Below are 16476 nucleotides of genomic sequence, written 5' to 3' on the forward strand. Positions count from 1 at the left end.
CTTATTGAAGAATGACTGGCAGTAAACATTAGCCTTAAATGGTTTGCCCAGTAAGAGAGTTCTTTGAGCTAAAAGTACCCCAGTACTTACTTAGAGGACATAAGGGTCCTCTGGGAGAAGATGAGAACTAAAAGTATTTAACAAATGGTGATGAATCTCTTTAGGGCTCAACTGGAGAGTGATGGCAAGTGAAATGAGATTTGAAAGAAGTAGGGAAGCTATAAGTATGAGAACTGCAGGAGAAAGCAAGAGTACCAAGAGGAGCCACTGCTTCATCTCTATGTATTAGAGTGCTTTGGCTTTAAAAGCTTGTTCTGCCCTTAGGGAACATCATATTAATTAAAAGAAAAAAAACAAAAAAAACTTTTAGAACTGTGCTTTGATTCTTCTGGTCATCTTTGGGACACCTTATATTGCAGCAATAGTCAGTGATTGTAAACACACATACATACACACACACACACACACACACACACACACACACACACACCCCCTACCACAAGCGCAAAGGCATTCTGTGCCAGACATAGAACACCTCCAATCAATTTTATCTTATGCACTAAATTGTGTTTTTTTTTACTAACCATGTGAGCTTTCCATTTACAGTGAAGTTTCCTTATTAAACAAAGGGCTATTGCTACAAGCAATTTTTAAATAAATTTTCTAGCTCCTCTTTTGCTCTTTATGGCATTGTGTAATTTAAGAAAAGGAAAAGGAAAAAAAAACCTGAAATGTTGTGAGATCACTTATCACTAGATTATATTGATATTTATAGCTGTGTCTTCCACAACTGATTTCTGCTTAAATGACTTTTTTCCAGGTCACTGCCACTGAAGAAATAACCTTTGAAACATTGAAAAAAGCAATTGGTGAGATTGGGGAATATTTATTTTATCTAGTAATTTTTGTGTGTGTGTGTGAGGCAGTTGGGGTTAAGTGATTTGCCCAGGGTCACACAGCTAGTAAGTGTCAAGTGTCTGAGGCTATCTAGTAATTTTTTAAACTCAACTTTATGTTGATCCTTCTTTTAGATGTCAGAATTTGTCAAGTCATTTCAGTTGTGTCTAACTCTGTGCCCTTAGAAGCTCGACCTAGTTGCCTTTAGGTGTCAGAAGAAAGAAGCGAAAAGTACTATTTTAATTTCTTGTTAGACATAGAAGTGATTTGAAGCTACATTGTTTGAGCCTCTTAAATTATTTTCTCATGTTTAACATGGGAAGGTTTTCCCATGTGACTTTTCAACAAAAAGTTATTAAAATATTTTCCATTGATAGAAGTAGTAATAATAGGTAGTGTTTATGTAGCATTTTAAAGTTTACCAAGTGACTGAGCATTTATCTCATTTAATCCTCATAACCCAATATAGGAGTAGGGATATTTATTCCCATAATAGTGGGGATAAATTACTTTCTCTGTTTTACATAAGAGAAAGTTGAGACTTATACTGACTTGCCCATGATAACACAGCTAACCGATGGCAGGTTTGGATTTGACCCTATCTAAATATACCTGATTTTAAGTTTAGCACTCCTTTTATTGTACCACACTGCCTCTAAGTAAGCTACCAGTTACCAAGAGGTCAGACTTCTAACAGCTCTGTAACAAAGTCACGATTCTATGAGTAAATAAAAACAGGGCTTTCAAAACAAAACAAAACAGTTGTACCAAGGTCCATTCCTGCAGTCTTCAGGAGAGCCACGGACCCACCATCAGAGTGAGATGGGAACTTTAAACTGTGAATAAACATTAATAGCATTAGAAGCAGTAAGGATTGTATTGTTGTTCAGTCATTTCAGTCATGTCTGACTCTTCATGACCCCATTTGAGGTTTTCTTGGCAAAAATACTGGAGTAGTTTTCCATTTTCTTCTTTAGATCATTTTACAGATGAGGAAACTGAGGCAAACAGAGTTAAGTGACTTGGCAAGGGTCACATAGCTAGTAAGTGTCTGAAGCCAAATTTGAACTCAGGAAGATGAGTTATTCTGACATCAGGGCTAGTACTCTATCCACTATGTCACCTAGATGCCTGTAGGGATTGGATACATAGAAGAAATAGCTAATACTGGGAGAGAGAAGAAAATAGAGGCAATGGAGAATAAATAGTCCTTTATACCTCATTAGTTTCTAAGGGTATCATTGTATTAAAAATATTGTACAATGCAGATTAATGAGGACCCCAGATAATTCAGAAAAGATTAAATTAGGTTCAGCGCCATTTAAGGAATGAAAAATTATAATGTATTAATACATTTTAAGTTTTCTATTCAAAACTAATTTTTTTTTTAAGTCAGTGCTTAATGGAGTATACTTACAAGTACACTTTACTTCTCTCTGGCTCATTTTTCTCATTTGTAAAATGAGAATAATAAAAACCTAATTTCCCTTATTGAGGATAAAATGAAATCCTATTGGTAAAGCACTTTGCAAAACTTAAAAGCGGTATCTAAATGCTAGCTATCATTATTGGGACAGGTAGGTGGCATGATGAAGGGAGTTAGTACTTACTGTGTGACAAGTCACTTAACCTTATTTGCTTCAATTTCTTCATCTGTAAAATGAGTTGGAGAAGACAATGGGAAACCACTCCAGTATTTTTGCCAAGAAAACCCCAAATGGGGTCAGAAAGAGTTGGACAGGACTGAAAAACAGCTTGAAAAAATCATTATTGTTAGCTATTATTATTACCTTTAAAACTGAGATAAGAATTTAACCTGCATAGTGAAGCATAACTTATAAATAGATTCCATTACAGTGGTCAAAAAATTCATCACTAATTTGGTTAGTCTACTGATACCTTTACAATGTCAAGAAATCTAAAGTAAAGGCCCATAGCAAGATCATTTGATCCCCATGAAGGATTTAAGGGAATATATACACAAAACTCCCACAGCATGAGAAGTGGGGATGAGTTACTGTCTATACTGGTGGAGGGGATACACACACCTCTGAGATCACAGGTCTATTGGATTGTAATTGTGTGTAAGTGTCTATTCATTTTGTAGACGAAGACCAGAAATGTAAGCCTGACATACGTGTGAGGACTTATCATCCAAGTCTCCTTATTCTTAGTCTGTCATTGCATCTAAGAGCCTTTCTAAATATGTTTCTATGCTTAGGTTGCAATCAACTAGAAATTTCAAGAATGTTATGTATGTCATTCTTTGTTCTCAGCCCCCAGTTTTAAATCAGTGTAGCTTTTAACACTCATCGTGTAAATCATTTGGGGTTTTTAAGGGAAATTTATTGCTATTAAAAGTGCCTTTTAAGGTAACAGGCTTGTAACTTAATCCATTTTCATATTTTTAAAGATACCAATGGAATGGAAGAACAAGAGAAAGAGAAGAGACGTCTTGTGATAGAGAAGTTTCAGAAAGCACCTTTTGAAGAAATCGCAGCACAGTGTGAATCCAAAGTGAGCAGTCATGTGGTTTGGCATTATGGCAGAATCTTGTTTTTATTAAATAGTCAGGACCGAAGTGGTTTTTGTTTTTTTAAGTAGTATTCAATAACAACACAAGTGATAAATTCCAGATGGAACTGCTGAAACTGCAGAGAAACAAGTCTGCTTTAAGTTTTGCTGTAGAACTAATTAACACCTCTTAGAGGTATAACATAAAGACTTTACAAGGGAAGACACAAAACCTAGTAAAAGATGCCCAAAGAACAAAGTGCAAGCTTGTTTCTCAAACTTGATTCATTTGGGGATAAAAGACATGCCAATTAAATTGTTATAGTTGATGATTTGTGAACTTATTTTCTCTTGTGAAAAAATTATTTCCTAACTGAACTCTTAAACTCTAGACAGGTTGACAGAATACCAAAAAATATCCCCAAGCCTCTGAAAGCTCTGTCAATAAATACTTATGTAATGGTGTAAGCTGATCTAATAATATTGCAGTTCAAATTGTTGTGAGGAAATCGCTCCGTAAACCCTAAAGTCATATAAAAATGTGAATTATTAGTGGTAGTAATAATCATGATTCAAGTCTTACCTCTGACACATTCTGGCTCTGTGATCCTGGGCAAGTCAGGTAGCCCTCAGTGCCCCAAACAGCTGTTACTTAGTGTTAGAGAAGCTACCAATCTGAATCAGAGAAGTTCCTCATAGGGAGCTTACTTTACTGGAGAATTCACACGCTTGCTCCAAAATAGCAATAATTATAGTAATAATTAATATTTGGCCCTTGTTTTGATAATAATGTACAGCATGGATAATAGTCTTCCACTCTTAGGAAAAGGCATATTTCCTTCCTTCAGACTGCACTGTTTAGGGGACATGGAAATTTACTATTGGAAACTAATTATTTTTTTAAATTTTTTAAAATTAATTTCATATATTTTTTGCATCAAATTGATAAAATTACTAAATAGGAAATGCAGCTAGTGCATATGGCAGAAACATACATATTTTCATTGTCCTAGGTTGCCATAGCCCCTCAGAAAAGTGTCACCAATCAGCCAGCTTGCTGGTGGTATGCTTTTACACAGTCAGCTAGCTTGGACCTCTGCTGTCCTGATCTTTAGTAACTCAGGGTCACCTCTGCTGAAGAAAAAAATATTAATAACGTATATTCTATGTTTTAGACACAAGTCTGCCAAAATAATTTTATTTAATCTAACATTATTCTGTATGTCTGTCCTAGAGAGAGATATGTCCTAACTGATATAACCTACATGAACCCCTTCTCCCCACCTTGTTCTTAGATGGGACTTTCTACTCCAAACTCCAGGACTGTAAGCTAGCATTTATAAGGATCTTGAACAAGTAAAAAATTGTGATGAATTAAAATACTGTTTGGATTAGCATTCCAGAATAGTCCCTGTTTAATTCCTTCCTTGACCTCTAGAGTTGAACTCATTCTTGCCTTTGATCAGTATCTTTATCCTTAAATACAAAAAAGAACACTGCCCTTAGGTAATCGTGGTACCAGTCAATTAAGGCGGGATGGGAAAGGGAGTGCAAAATGTATGATGTTTTCTAGATAAGTGTTAAGTTTGGTTATCATCTTTAATGCATTCCCTGAGAAAAGCCTTCTACACATTTTCGAACAGCAAAGAGTCTGGAAATAATTTAGCCTGGAGAAAATATTATTTCTTAATATTTTCACTTGAACTAAAAATGTTTTTAACATATCCACACTTCCATATTATGATGCAGTGTTGGACATCAGAGTAGGATTTCATGGATGACTTTTTTTTTTCCTTGGGATTTTGACAGTCCATGTAACAAACATTTAAAATGACCCTCTATCCTGTGTAGCCCACTTGACTTCTGCTGTTATGGTAGAAGAGGATGCTGAGAATCACATAATCTTTAGACTGTCAATAAATTTTAATTTTATTATTGGCACACTAAATGTGATATCCTTGTCAGTGACCAATGATTGGATGTATTATTACAGGATATTCTTGTTATTAATGAAATCAGAAGAAAAGAGTTTCAGCTAAGTGAAAGGAAACATGTTTGTTAATATTGCGTATACTTACATTGCCAGAGGTGAAGTGGTAGTGAAATTCTATGAAATTCTTGATAAGATCTTCTCATTTAAATTAACATATTCTCTGATACTTAATGACTTCAGCACAAAAGATGAAGATGGAGAAAAACAGAAACAATTAGGAATGAGAAAGGTCAAAGATTTGTACAGAAACTTCACGTCTTTATACGATTAACGCTTTCTTTGATCTAAGAATTTGGTGTTGGAAATGGCAAACCAAGTAATTTCAAGAACAACAAAGTATACTGTTTTTGCAGATTACAGTTAGTTTTTGAAATGATAAAATAATGAGAAAAATGTGGTTATAGAATTGAAACAACCGTGAAAGTAAATGAAAAAAACAAAATTGGGAAATAGCAGAAGTGATGTTGACAACTGATTTATCTAGAAGCTTAAACAATATAAACTAATTACCACAAAGAGACATATGAGTCCAGAAAGTGCCTAAGTTATTATAACAAACACCCGAGTTATTTGTTAGAGAAATGGCTGCCAAAGGTAATGGCAAGTTAAAAATATAAACTCATTTTGAAGAAAAATGATGGATAAGAAGTATCATTTCATAAAGCAGAGATACAATAGAGATGAAAAACTATATAAAGAAAGCTTGGCAAGATATCCAACTAAGCAAAGTGATCCTATAGGGCATTTCAGGATGAAAATTGAAAGAGATTTACAAACAGAAGAAAAATGATAAAGATTTTTAAAAACCAGTATATCAAACTGTTTTCTCCACCAAGGCCAAAGAAACCACCTCACATTGGCTCGAACTTTGTAGGCCTTAATGTGTTTATAAAATAGTAGAAAAAGTACTAAAGAGGGCAAAGATGGAAAAATCAGCTGAATTGAGTTAAGTGTACATAAAGGATATCTGTGCTACACATAACAATTGTGAGGACATTGAATGAGCGACATTCAGTGTTTCTGAAGGAGAGGAAGATACGAGAATCATGGAGAAAATTGGAGTACTTAATATGGAGGAAAAGTTAGCTAGAGAACATCAGTAACTACTGAATCATATGCCTCCTCTTCTGTCTGTACAAAATCTTTGAGAATCGTTAGTACACGAACTGAGAGTATCCTCATTGAGCATATTAATAATGAACAAGGAGACTTTTAGAAGTAATATTTTACAATGGGCCAGATCTTCTACTGTTTCACAACTAACAGAAAGATGTAGAGCCCACTTTATTGTTTTTTGATTACAAAAAAGTCTTTAATTTGGTATGACAAAATACTATCATACCAGCACGTTTGCAAAGATGTCTTCTTTCTGTACATCAAAATCATTCAAGATTGCTTGGAAGATGCAACAATAAAAATGACCTGATCATAAACAAATTAAGCAAAATAAGGCGATATATCATGCTAAAGGTGTTTTCCACTGCAGTGATGGAGATTGAGTTTCTGTGAATAGTGAGGTACCCCAAGTGTTCCCATTTATGGGTAATATTGTGCTTCTTGCATTAATGTCCTCCTGTAATATTGCAGAGCCTTTTGAAAGACATCTCAAAGGAGTTTGGCCTCTGTCCAAACTGGAAGGAACAATTAGATAAGAAAATCTGTTGCCCAGATTTCAGTGTTCATTTTGACAGACAACCTATGCAAGGGTTCTTAAACTAATTTTTTATCATACACTCCTTTGTCAGTCTGGTGAAGCCTGTGGTTGCCTGCTCAGAAAAATATTAAGTAATTGAAATCTAAATTTCCTGAAATCTAGCTGTGGATACCCAGGGAACTGTGAACCTCAGATTAAGAACCACTGTTGTAGAATTTGTCCCTCAATATGTATATCTGGGGCAAACAGTACAGATGGACAATGAGTTGAACCCATAGTTGAATAAGAGAATAGGCTGGATTGCTTCTTTCAAGGAAATTACAGTGCTTCCTTAATGACCTTGTGCTTCTCATGAAAAAGGTCTTTTTAAAAAAAAATACTAGCATTCTACCCACATTGCTCCATAACAGTGAAACATGGAAGACGGCTATCTCTGAAGAAATAAAAATGAATATTATTTAGAGGGCAGTTGAGAGGTGAAGGACTCTGTGTGTGTGTGTGTGTGTGTGTGTGTATACATTTATACCTGTGTTTATGTGCACATATATGTACAACATATAAACAATGCTAGACTGAAAAAGACCAGAATTAAAAGATGTCGTCACGGAATTTTGGAAGAAAGGAAAGAGCCTGGATGAATGGGGATAGCAAGCAATTAAAGGTGGACAGTCACAGTGTTCCACTGGTATTCTCACAGTGCCGGGAAAAATCAAGGACATGGGTAGATCCCCTGTTGTGAACTTATGAGAGAACATAGATAAGAATTACATGTGTGGACTACAATCAGCTTCTCTAAAGAAACCATCTCCATTGATGAGAGTATGGATACATATGAGTATTGAAAAGCCTCTTGAGGGTGAAAGAGGAGTGTTAAAGCTCACTTGAAGGTTAACATCAAAAAATCTAAGCTCTTAGCAACTGGTCCCATCACTTCTTGATAGAGAGAGAAAAGAAATGGAAGCAGTATCAGATTTTCTATTCTCAAGCTCAAAGATCACTGCAGATAGTAACTGTAGTCATGAAATTAAAAGACACTTGCTCCTTGGAAAGTTATAGCAAATCTGGACAGCATACTGAAAAACATAGACATCACCTTGCCAACAAACATGCTTATAGTCAAAGCTGTGGTTTTTCTGGTAGTGCTGTATGGCTGTCAGAGTTGGTCTATAAGGAAAGCTGAGTGCTGCAGAATTGATGCTTTCAAATTGTGGTGCTAGAGAAGACTTTTGAGAATTCCTTGGATAGCAAGAAGATCGAATTAGTACTTAAAGAAATTAATTCAGACTGCTGTTTGGAACGACAAATATTGAAGCTTAAATACTTTGGCCATGTAATGAGAAGACGGAACTCATTGGAAAAGATCCCAATGTTGGGAAGGATTGAAGCCAAAAGGTAAAGGGACAGCAGAGGACAAGATGGACAGTGTCATGGAAACAGTGAACATGAATTTAAACAGAGTTTGAGAGATAATGGAGGATAGAAAGACTTGGTGTGCTATGCATGTTCTATGGAGTGCAAAGAGTCAGACACAACTGAATTGACTGAACAAAAACAAAAAAGATGAATATTTGGAAGGTCAAATTACAACACTAAGTTGTTATTTGCATAGATCAAACAGATTTGAATTTATGAGTCATTTTTATTTCATGAAATGTATATTTTCACGTTTATATGATGAAGTAATATTCCTGTTAGAATGGGGTTCTGTACGTAGCATTTTGTTATGCAAAAGGCCCCCAAATTTTAAACATCTATAGATCATAGGAGTGTTCCATAACCTTTTGAGTTCCAAATGTTCATCCCCCTCCCTTCCCCCTCTTGCTTCAAGACAACGTGCAATCTGATATAGGCTGTACATATATATTCCTTTTAAACATATTTTCACATTAGTCATGTTGTAAGGAAGAATTAGAACCAATAGGAAGAGCCACAAGAATGAAGAAACAAAACGGAAGAAAAAAAGTAGCAAATAGTATGCTTCAATCTGTGTTCAAACTGCATGGTTCTCTCTTTGGATGTGGATAGCATTTTCCATCATGAGACTTTTGGAGATGTCTTAGATCCTTGCATTGCTGAGAAAGGCTAAGTCTATCACAATTAGTCATCATACAACATGGCTGTTACTGTACAACATTCTCCTGGTTCTGCTCACTTCACTCAGAATCAGTCCATTCAAATCTTTCCAGGTTTTTCTGAAGTCTTCCTGCTCATCATTTCTTATAGCACAGTGGTATTCCATTACATTCATATACCACAACTTGTTCAGCCATTCCCCAGTTTTTGGGCATCCCCTCAATTTCCAGTTCTTTGCCACCACAAAAAGAGCTGCTATAAATATTTTTGTACATGTGGGTCCTTTTCCCATTTGTATGATCTCTTTGGGATACAGCCCTAGAAGTGCTATTGCTGGGTCAAAGGGTGTGCACATTTTTATAGCCCTTTGGGCATAGTTCCAAATTGCTCTTCAAAATGGTTGAATCATTTCACAACTCCCCCAACAATGCATTAGTGTTCCGATTTTCCCACATCTTCTCTAGCATGTATCGTTCTCCTGTTTTGTCATGTTGGCCAATCTGATAGGTGTGATGATGTGGTTCCTCAGAGTTGTTTTGATTTGCATTTCTCTACTCAATAGTGATTTAGAGCATTTTTTCATATGACTATAGATGGCTTTAAATTTCTTCATCTGAGAACTGCCTGTTCATATCCTTTGACCATTTGTCAATTGGAGAATGACTTGTATTATTATAAATTTGATTTAGTTCTCTATGTATTTTAGAAGTGAGACTCTCAGCTTCTTAATTAAAAAATAGGGATTACACAAGATGATCTCTAAGGTCCCTTCTAGCACTAGATAAAATTAAGGTAATTGAATCCCAATGAGGTCAGATAACTTGCTTAAAGTAATATAACTAATTTTTTACATAGACTAGAGCTAGCATTTTTTACTTGGCTAGAATTCATGTCAATGACTCCCAACCAAGTGTTCTTTCTAATATATTTTTAATTTACCTTCTTGAAGTTATTGCTTGACATTATTGCATACTTAAAGGGAAGAAAGGAAACGCAATTTCCTAATTATAATTTTTTACTTTAAACCTGTTTAGTGAAAGCAACTTATATTTTCATGTAATAATTCACTTGTTAAATTAGGCTTTATACACATCAATTATAAAGATTTTATTTGACTGATACTACTATAGTTTAATTTACAGAATTCAAATTGAAATGGAATTCAGAGGCTACATTGTAAGATCCATACCTCAACAAGAATTCTCTTTACAGTATCCCTGATAAGTAATTATCTAGCCTATCAGTTACCACTATATTTTAACAATTTTTTTTTAATTTTGCTAGGCAATGGGGTTAAGTGACTTGCCCAGGGTCACACAGCTAGTCAGTGTCAAGTGTTTGAGGCTGGATTTGAACTTGGGTCCTCCTGACTGCAGGGCCAGTGCTTTATCCACTGCACCATCTAGCTGTCCCCAGTTACCACTATTTTGGAGGAAATTCTCAACATTCCAGGATAGCCATTTCCACTTCTGCAAATAGCTACTTTTAATGAAGTTTTCCCTACAGTAAGCTTGAATTTGCCTCTTTGCAAATCATAACCATTGCTCCTTGTTGTATCTTGTGGGGCCAAGCGTAATAAGTTATCTTCAAAACATTTATATGGTAGAGAGTATGTTTCCTAATAACACTGAGGTATAGGTACTATAGGTACTATTTTACAGATGAGAGAACTGAGAGGTTAAATTACTTGTGGCCATGGGCACACAGTGTTGGAGGGCAGAATCAAATCCAAGTCTTCTGCAAGTTCAGCACTCTGCTATGCAGCACCGTTCCCCGTGGTAGCCCTTCAGATTCTAGAAAAGAGCTATTATGTTTCCATTAAGTCTTCTATTTTGTAAGCTAAATAATTTCAGTTTTTTTAGTCCTCCTGTCACATGATCACTGAGCTCTGTACCTTCCTGATTGCCCTTCTCTGGATACTCATCAGCTTATTAGTGACAGTTGTAAAGTGTGGACTTGGTTATTTCTTCATTCTGATTGTGTTGAATAGTTCTTAAATTGCATTGGCTCACAGTCGTGCTGAATGTTACAGTACCTGTATATATAGAGAAACCAGAAAAGACTTTGGAAACCTCAATGATTGATCATTTACAAATCGGTATTTGGACTGATGGGCTTAGGGGCTAAATCTCATTGTTTTGTATTAGGCTTAATAATGCAAATCATTGGGAAAATGTTCAGCTCTGTTTAGCATTTTTAATGTTCTTTTCTCCATTATTCTCTTTCCCCTGATAGGCAAATTTTCTTCATGATAGACTTGCACAAATATTGGAGCTTACCATACGGTAAGGATTTATGAATGTAAAACCTTGATGGGATTGACTAATTCTTGTTTGAGAGAAATTATGGCAAGTTGATTTTAAACAGTTGTGGTAACAACTTTTAAGGAAATGAAAGTCAGCATTTTCTTCTAGAGTAAATATTTTTTTTCTCCATTCCACCGCCCCACTTTCTTTTGTACAAAATTGTCCTGAAGAAACAGACCAGCTGAGTTCTAGAGATTGCCTCTGTGCTTTTTTTTTTCTTTTTCATGATGTTTGAAAAAGCTTGGGGGACTCTCACTAGGTTGTAAAGGTTACTGTTACCAAAGATTGTAATGTCATATTACCCACTGCAGGACTTTAGCATGTTCAGAGTAAATATTTATTCAAATAACCAATTTTTGAGGGACAGTACCTTATCGAACTAACACTGCCTCAGTTGGTGCACCAATTGGAACATTTTTATTTTAACTTTGCTCTTTAGTATGCTGTCTGTTTACTCATAAATTTCTGAAATGTACCATTTTTAAATAGTGCTTGTGCCAAATTAATGTTAAGTTTAGCTAACTGCTAATTGACCTTGAACCTAAATAAATAGTAGCAGTGACTTGATCTATTGAATACATACAAAAAATTTAATATAAATAGGTCTCTTATAGCAGTGAACCACAGATCAATTAGAAAAAAAGGTGGAAGGGAAATAATTTAGCAACTAATAGACGTTGCAGATTGATTTGTGTGTCCTTAGTTTGAGGGGGATGAAATAAAATAATAGCATTTATGATTCATGTTACCTTGTCACTCCCTGGCCTGTTGTGATGTGTAAATCTGTTTTCTCTTATGCTAAAATAGCCTCAGGTTTCTAACATACCTTTTGTGTCTACTTTTGGTAGGTTTTTTTTTCTGTTTTTTTTTTTTTGGTATAAATGGCATGCTTATCAAATTTGCAGATATCACAAAGCTAAACGGTCTAGCTAACAACCCAGATTCATGAGTTTTGCAGAGTGTTTTATATGTATTATCTCATTTTTTCCACACAGTAGGATTCCAGAAAATCAAGTGCTCAAGGACAGAATAGGGGAGATATAACTTAACACGAGAAAATCAACTTAAGTTTAACTTCCATTTAGTTGATTTCAAATTCATTATGAGTCAGAAATGTGGCCGTCTTGGTTGGAATTATTACCTTGTCTTTCTAGGTGCTGTGTAGCACAACTCCTTCATATCTTGTATGCTTTTTTAAGGTCCTATAGCATTCCAGAATTCTCTGAAATTACAAACTACATTCTAGCCTATAACAAAAGTTCAGCAATTTTGCTTTCTTGCTCATCTATCCTTTCTTCATATTTTCCATACCCTCCTACTTTGCAAAATAACCATATTTCCTATATTTTCCATTGCCCTTTTCCTGCTTTTCTGTGACAGATATTCTCTTAATTGTTGGAGGACCAACTTAAACTTCTGTTCTTTGTGGAATAAGTGACTTTTTAAAAAAATCTTATTGTCTAGTAAATAATGCACCTGTTCCAGTGTTGCTGAAGCTCAGCAAGCTAAAATGCTGGGTTTTTTTTTAAGCAGATGTCATTATTCAGTTCTGACCTGGAGTGTTTAGACTTGAATATTAGAACTGGAGTTTAGTATGATAAGTTGGCAAGTAATACCATCTTTTTTTTTTCCTCTGACAAACATCACATTCCCTGTAACCTAATTTGGGAGGCCATGTCAGTGATATATTTGAAAATAGAATTCTCTGAAAAAAAGAAAACCAATTTTAAATATACCTGCTGCTGATGCCTTTTTTTTCTTTTACAGTCCACCTCCGAGTCCATCAGGAACACTCCTTTACATCTGGAAATGCCCAGTACCAATCTGTCCCAGTTTATGAGATGAAGTTTCCAGATCTCTGTGTGTATTGAGTCTTATGGAGTCTGCTGAATCATATTTAGTTTAAAGTTGAAAATCAAAGCTAAAAGCAATTTTTAGGGTTAATTTGCTTCATCCCAGTTAACATATCTAGTCAAAATAATTATGGAACTAAAGTTGAACCAATTGATTGATTGCCAGAGAAAATTAGACATTTTTAAACTGTATTCTCTTAAGTACATTGGAGCATACAGATTTGTCATGTCAATTTGTTTGAATTCCCTATTGGTTTTATAAGTTAAGCAAGGAGATTTTTTTCATGTTGTTCTGTAGCACATTTTAAACTTTTCATAAATGCTCATTTCAAAAGCAAGTTTTTATTTTTTTTCAAATCCTTAAAGGATATTTGCAAACATACAGAGTATATATAGTGTACTTCATAAGCTTATACAGAACTATTTTAGCAAGAATGGCTTTAGCTTCTTGTTGCATAGAATAGCAGAGAAATATGTTTACTCATAATCCTGGAGGCTCATATTTGGTGGCTTTTTCTCCAGTGCTTTAGATTAAGTTGTTAAAAACCACCATTGCTTATTCACAGTAACAAATTACATTTGTGTGATAGTGTTCAAAGACTCTGATACAAAAAAACATAGTTTTACAAATCTGGTACTGCTATACTGTTTTTTCTGCTAAAAGTTTAACTGTTCTGCTTCAGAAGTGTGAAGCTTCCTCTTAGAGCACCAAACTGTGCAATATTTTTCAAATCATAGGTGTATATATAGTTTATGGGCCATTCTTTGAAATTGCAGTCATATTTTGCTGTGGCTCCATTAATTGAGAGAGATATATTTAGTATATAAAGATGTTTTTAAGAAGTTAATAGTTCACTTGTGAATTCATAAATACAAAAAATGGTAATTCTATACATTTCTCTAAATAGTATATTAATTTAAATTTTCAGTACCATTTTACATATTGATTATTTTTTAATCAATCCTATAATTTCAGCATTCCCAGATGTTGATTTTAAGTTCATTTTGTAAGATTTGAACCAAATGTACCCATGTATATCTGGGGGTTTTTTTAGAATTGCCTTAGACTACCCTGTGGTTTTAGAGAACAAGTGTGCTGAATTTCATGGGTTTATATGTCTGCTAATATCAGTGCTACAGTTTGTGCATACTGACATGCTTTTGATAGTATTTTCTTAAAATGGTATGTATTTTGGTGAATTCCTTGGCACTAGGTGTTAATAAACACTTTTTTTCTTCATGGTTCATTTTGAAATTCTCTTCAGAAGATTAAAAATCATCTGTTCCACAGTCCAGTACCTTGAGTGGAAGATTTTTCAGCCTACATTGCCATTTACATGAAGCAGCATAAGCATCTCAAAAGCTAAAAGGAACTTAATATTTTGTTTTAGAAAATTGTAATAAAATGTTGGTGTGAATTTGTGTGTATTATTTAGGCTCTGCTTGAAACAGGAAAAATGAGATATAAGCAAAGTCACTGTGAAATCTTTTCAATCTGTAAACCAAAATAATGGTTTCCCTTGATTCTTTTTGGAAGTATAGTAGTGCATGCTCCATATTGTAATCAGTTAAACCTGTGAAATGACACATTGAAACAAGATAGAATGTTCTCAAAACTAACCATTTTCCCATTAACAGGGTGCTCACAGTTGTGGACAACAAAATAGCCTATATAATATTCTTTTGAGGTTTTTGCTGCTGCAGCTTGACACCCTGATCAAACAAGAATTTTTGCATCACTATGCCTATTTTTGTCCTGTTTTCCCACTTTGATTTTCTTTTTAAGGTAAGATATTTTTTGATCTACATTCCTTTTTTTAAGAATCTAAATGGGGGGACAGAATGCAAAACAATCATCATCCACTCGGATGCCATTTTATAAATCAACACTGTGTGCTTTTGTATGAAAAAAGAAATATAATTTAGTAATCTATGAAAATATTAAATTGAGAATGTATTTTCATTTGCATTCATGCAATATACAAACTGCTGTACATATTTTCTTGTTTTGGGAAATTTAAATTTTCTGCATGTCTTGATCGCATGTACCCTGGGAAATGTAATTGGCTTTTATTGCACCTTTCACTTAATCTGTTCATAAATTGTTGATTTGAGTTTTCCTTGGTTTAACCACAGTAGACTCCTGTAATCCTTGATCACTGACCTGACTCTGTTGACTGTAAGTTCTGAGAATGAATATTTTCTTTGCTTTATTTCATGTGTCACAGGAACACTGCAGGTACATGTGTATGTGTCTCTTAGGCTTTTGGAGACTGAGAGTATGAGGTTTGTCCACTATCTGATTGTGTTGATTTTTTTTTTCTGTAGGTATTAAATAAAATAAGCTGTTAAGTATTCTGTTTTAATGTACACAGTTGTTTTGAATCATTTCATTGTTCTTAAACAGTTTTAGTACTTAGATTATACAGTGTGTATGCTTAGCCTGTAGTACCTGGTGGCTGTTTCATTAAAGGTTGACTGTCACTTGGAGTCCAACGAAATTTGTATGTGTTTTAGTTTTGCTTTGAGTTTTATCTGTACTTACTGTATTTTGTATTAATAGTAAATTTTGCTTGTTAGTCCAAGATAAGATAAGCCCCATTTCCAGAAGTAAGACTCATTTCTTGCTGTTGAAGATATGGAAATGAGACTATTTTATCTTGTTTTATCTGTGCTGGCATATTCTGTACTAAATGTAATGAATCCAGTTTCATGAAAGATAAGGATGCACTGTGTGAGTCACATGTAAGCAATAAAACAAATTAAAAAAAAGTAGTCATGTTATTTGCAGTTTTATAGCAGGTATTGCTGTGGGTGTGTATTTAGAAAATATTTTCAAGTGAGAACCAAATGACTTTTCCATCATCAGAATCTATTCTTATATGCTTAAGAATATTCAGAACTATAATTGAAAGTATTGTTACATAAGTTGTAGCCCGTCTTTTGTTAAAAGTTACATCTTATGTGTAGTATTCTGTTTTGTTTTTAAATTATAGATGATGAATTGTATGTTTGACTTTGACATGAGTCTTACTGGTATCACTTTTTTATAACTCTTTTTGAGAGACCTTAATTACTAAGCTTGAAAGCACAGTCTGAACTAAGATGGAACATCATTCTAGCCACATTTCAGAAGTATGTTTCTTCATTAGGAAGTCTTTCACTTAAACCTTTGGATGGGACCAC

At 34.5% G+C, this 16476-nt stretch overlaps 1 protein-coding gene across 1 annotated transcript in view; it reads left to right on the top strand.

Annotated features, from left to right (window-relative positions):
• EFR3A (EFR3 homolog A) overlaps positions 1 to 16065 on the top strand; it is a 166548-nt gene extending 150483 nt beyond the window's left edge. The window contains 5 exon segments of the mRNA XM_078153739.1: positions 821 to 869; positions 3311 to 3414; positions 11367 to 11416; positions 13205 to 13234; positions 13236 to 16065. Of these exon segments, the coding sequence (XP_078009865.1) occupies positions 821 to 869; positions 3311 to 3414; positions 11367 to 11416; positions 13205 to 13234; positions 13236 to 13308 (306 nt within the window). The 3' untranslated portion in view covers positions 13309 to 16065.
• The last annotated feature ends 411 nt before the right edge of the window (positions 16066 to 16476 follow it).

This window comes from Phascolarctos cinereus, unplaced genomic scaffold (genome assembly GCF_003287225.1).
Source record: "Phascolarctos cinereus isolate Bilbo 61053 unplaced genomic scaffold, phaCin_HiC Scaffold_4;HRSCAF=312, whole genome shotgun sequence".
Taxonomy (NCBI): Eukaryota; Metazoa; Chordata; class Mammalia; order Diprotodontia; family Phascolarctidae; genus Phascolarctos; species Phascolarctos cinereus.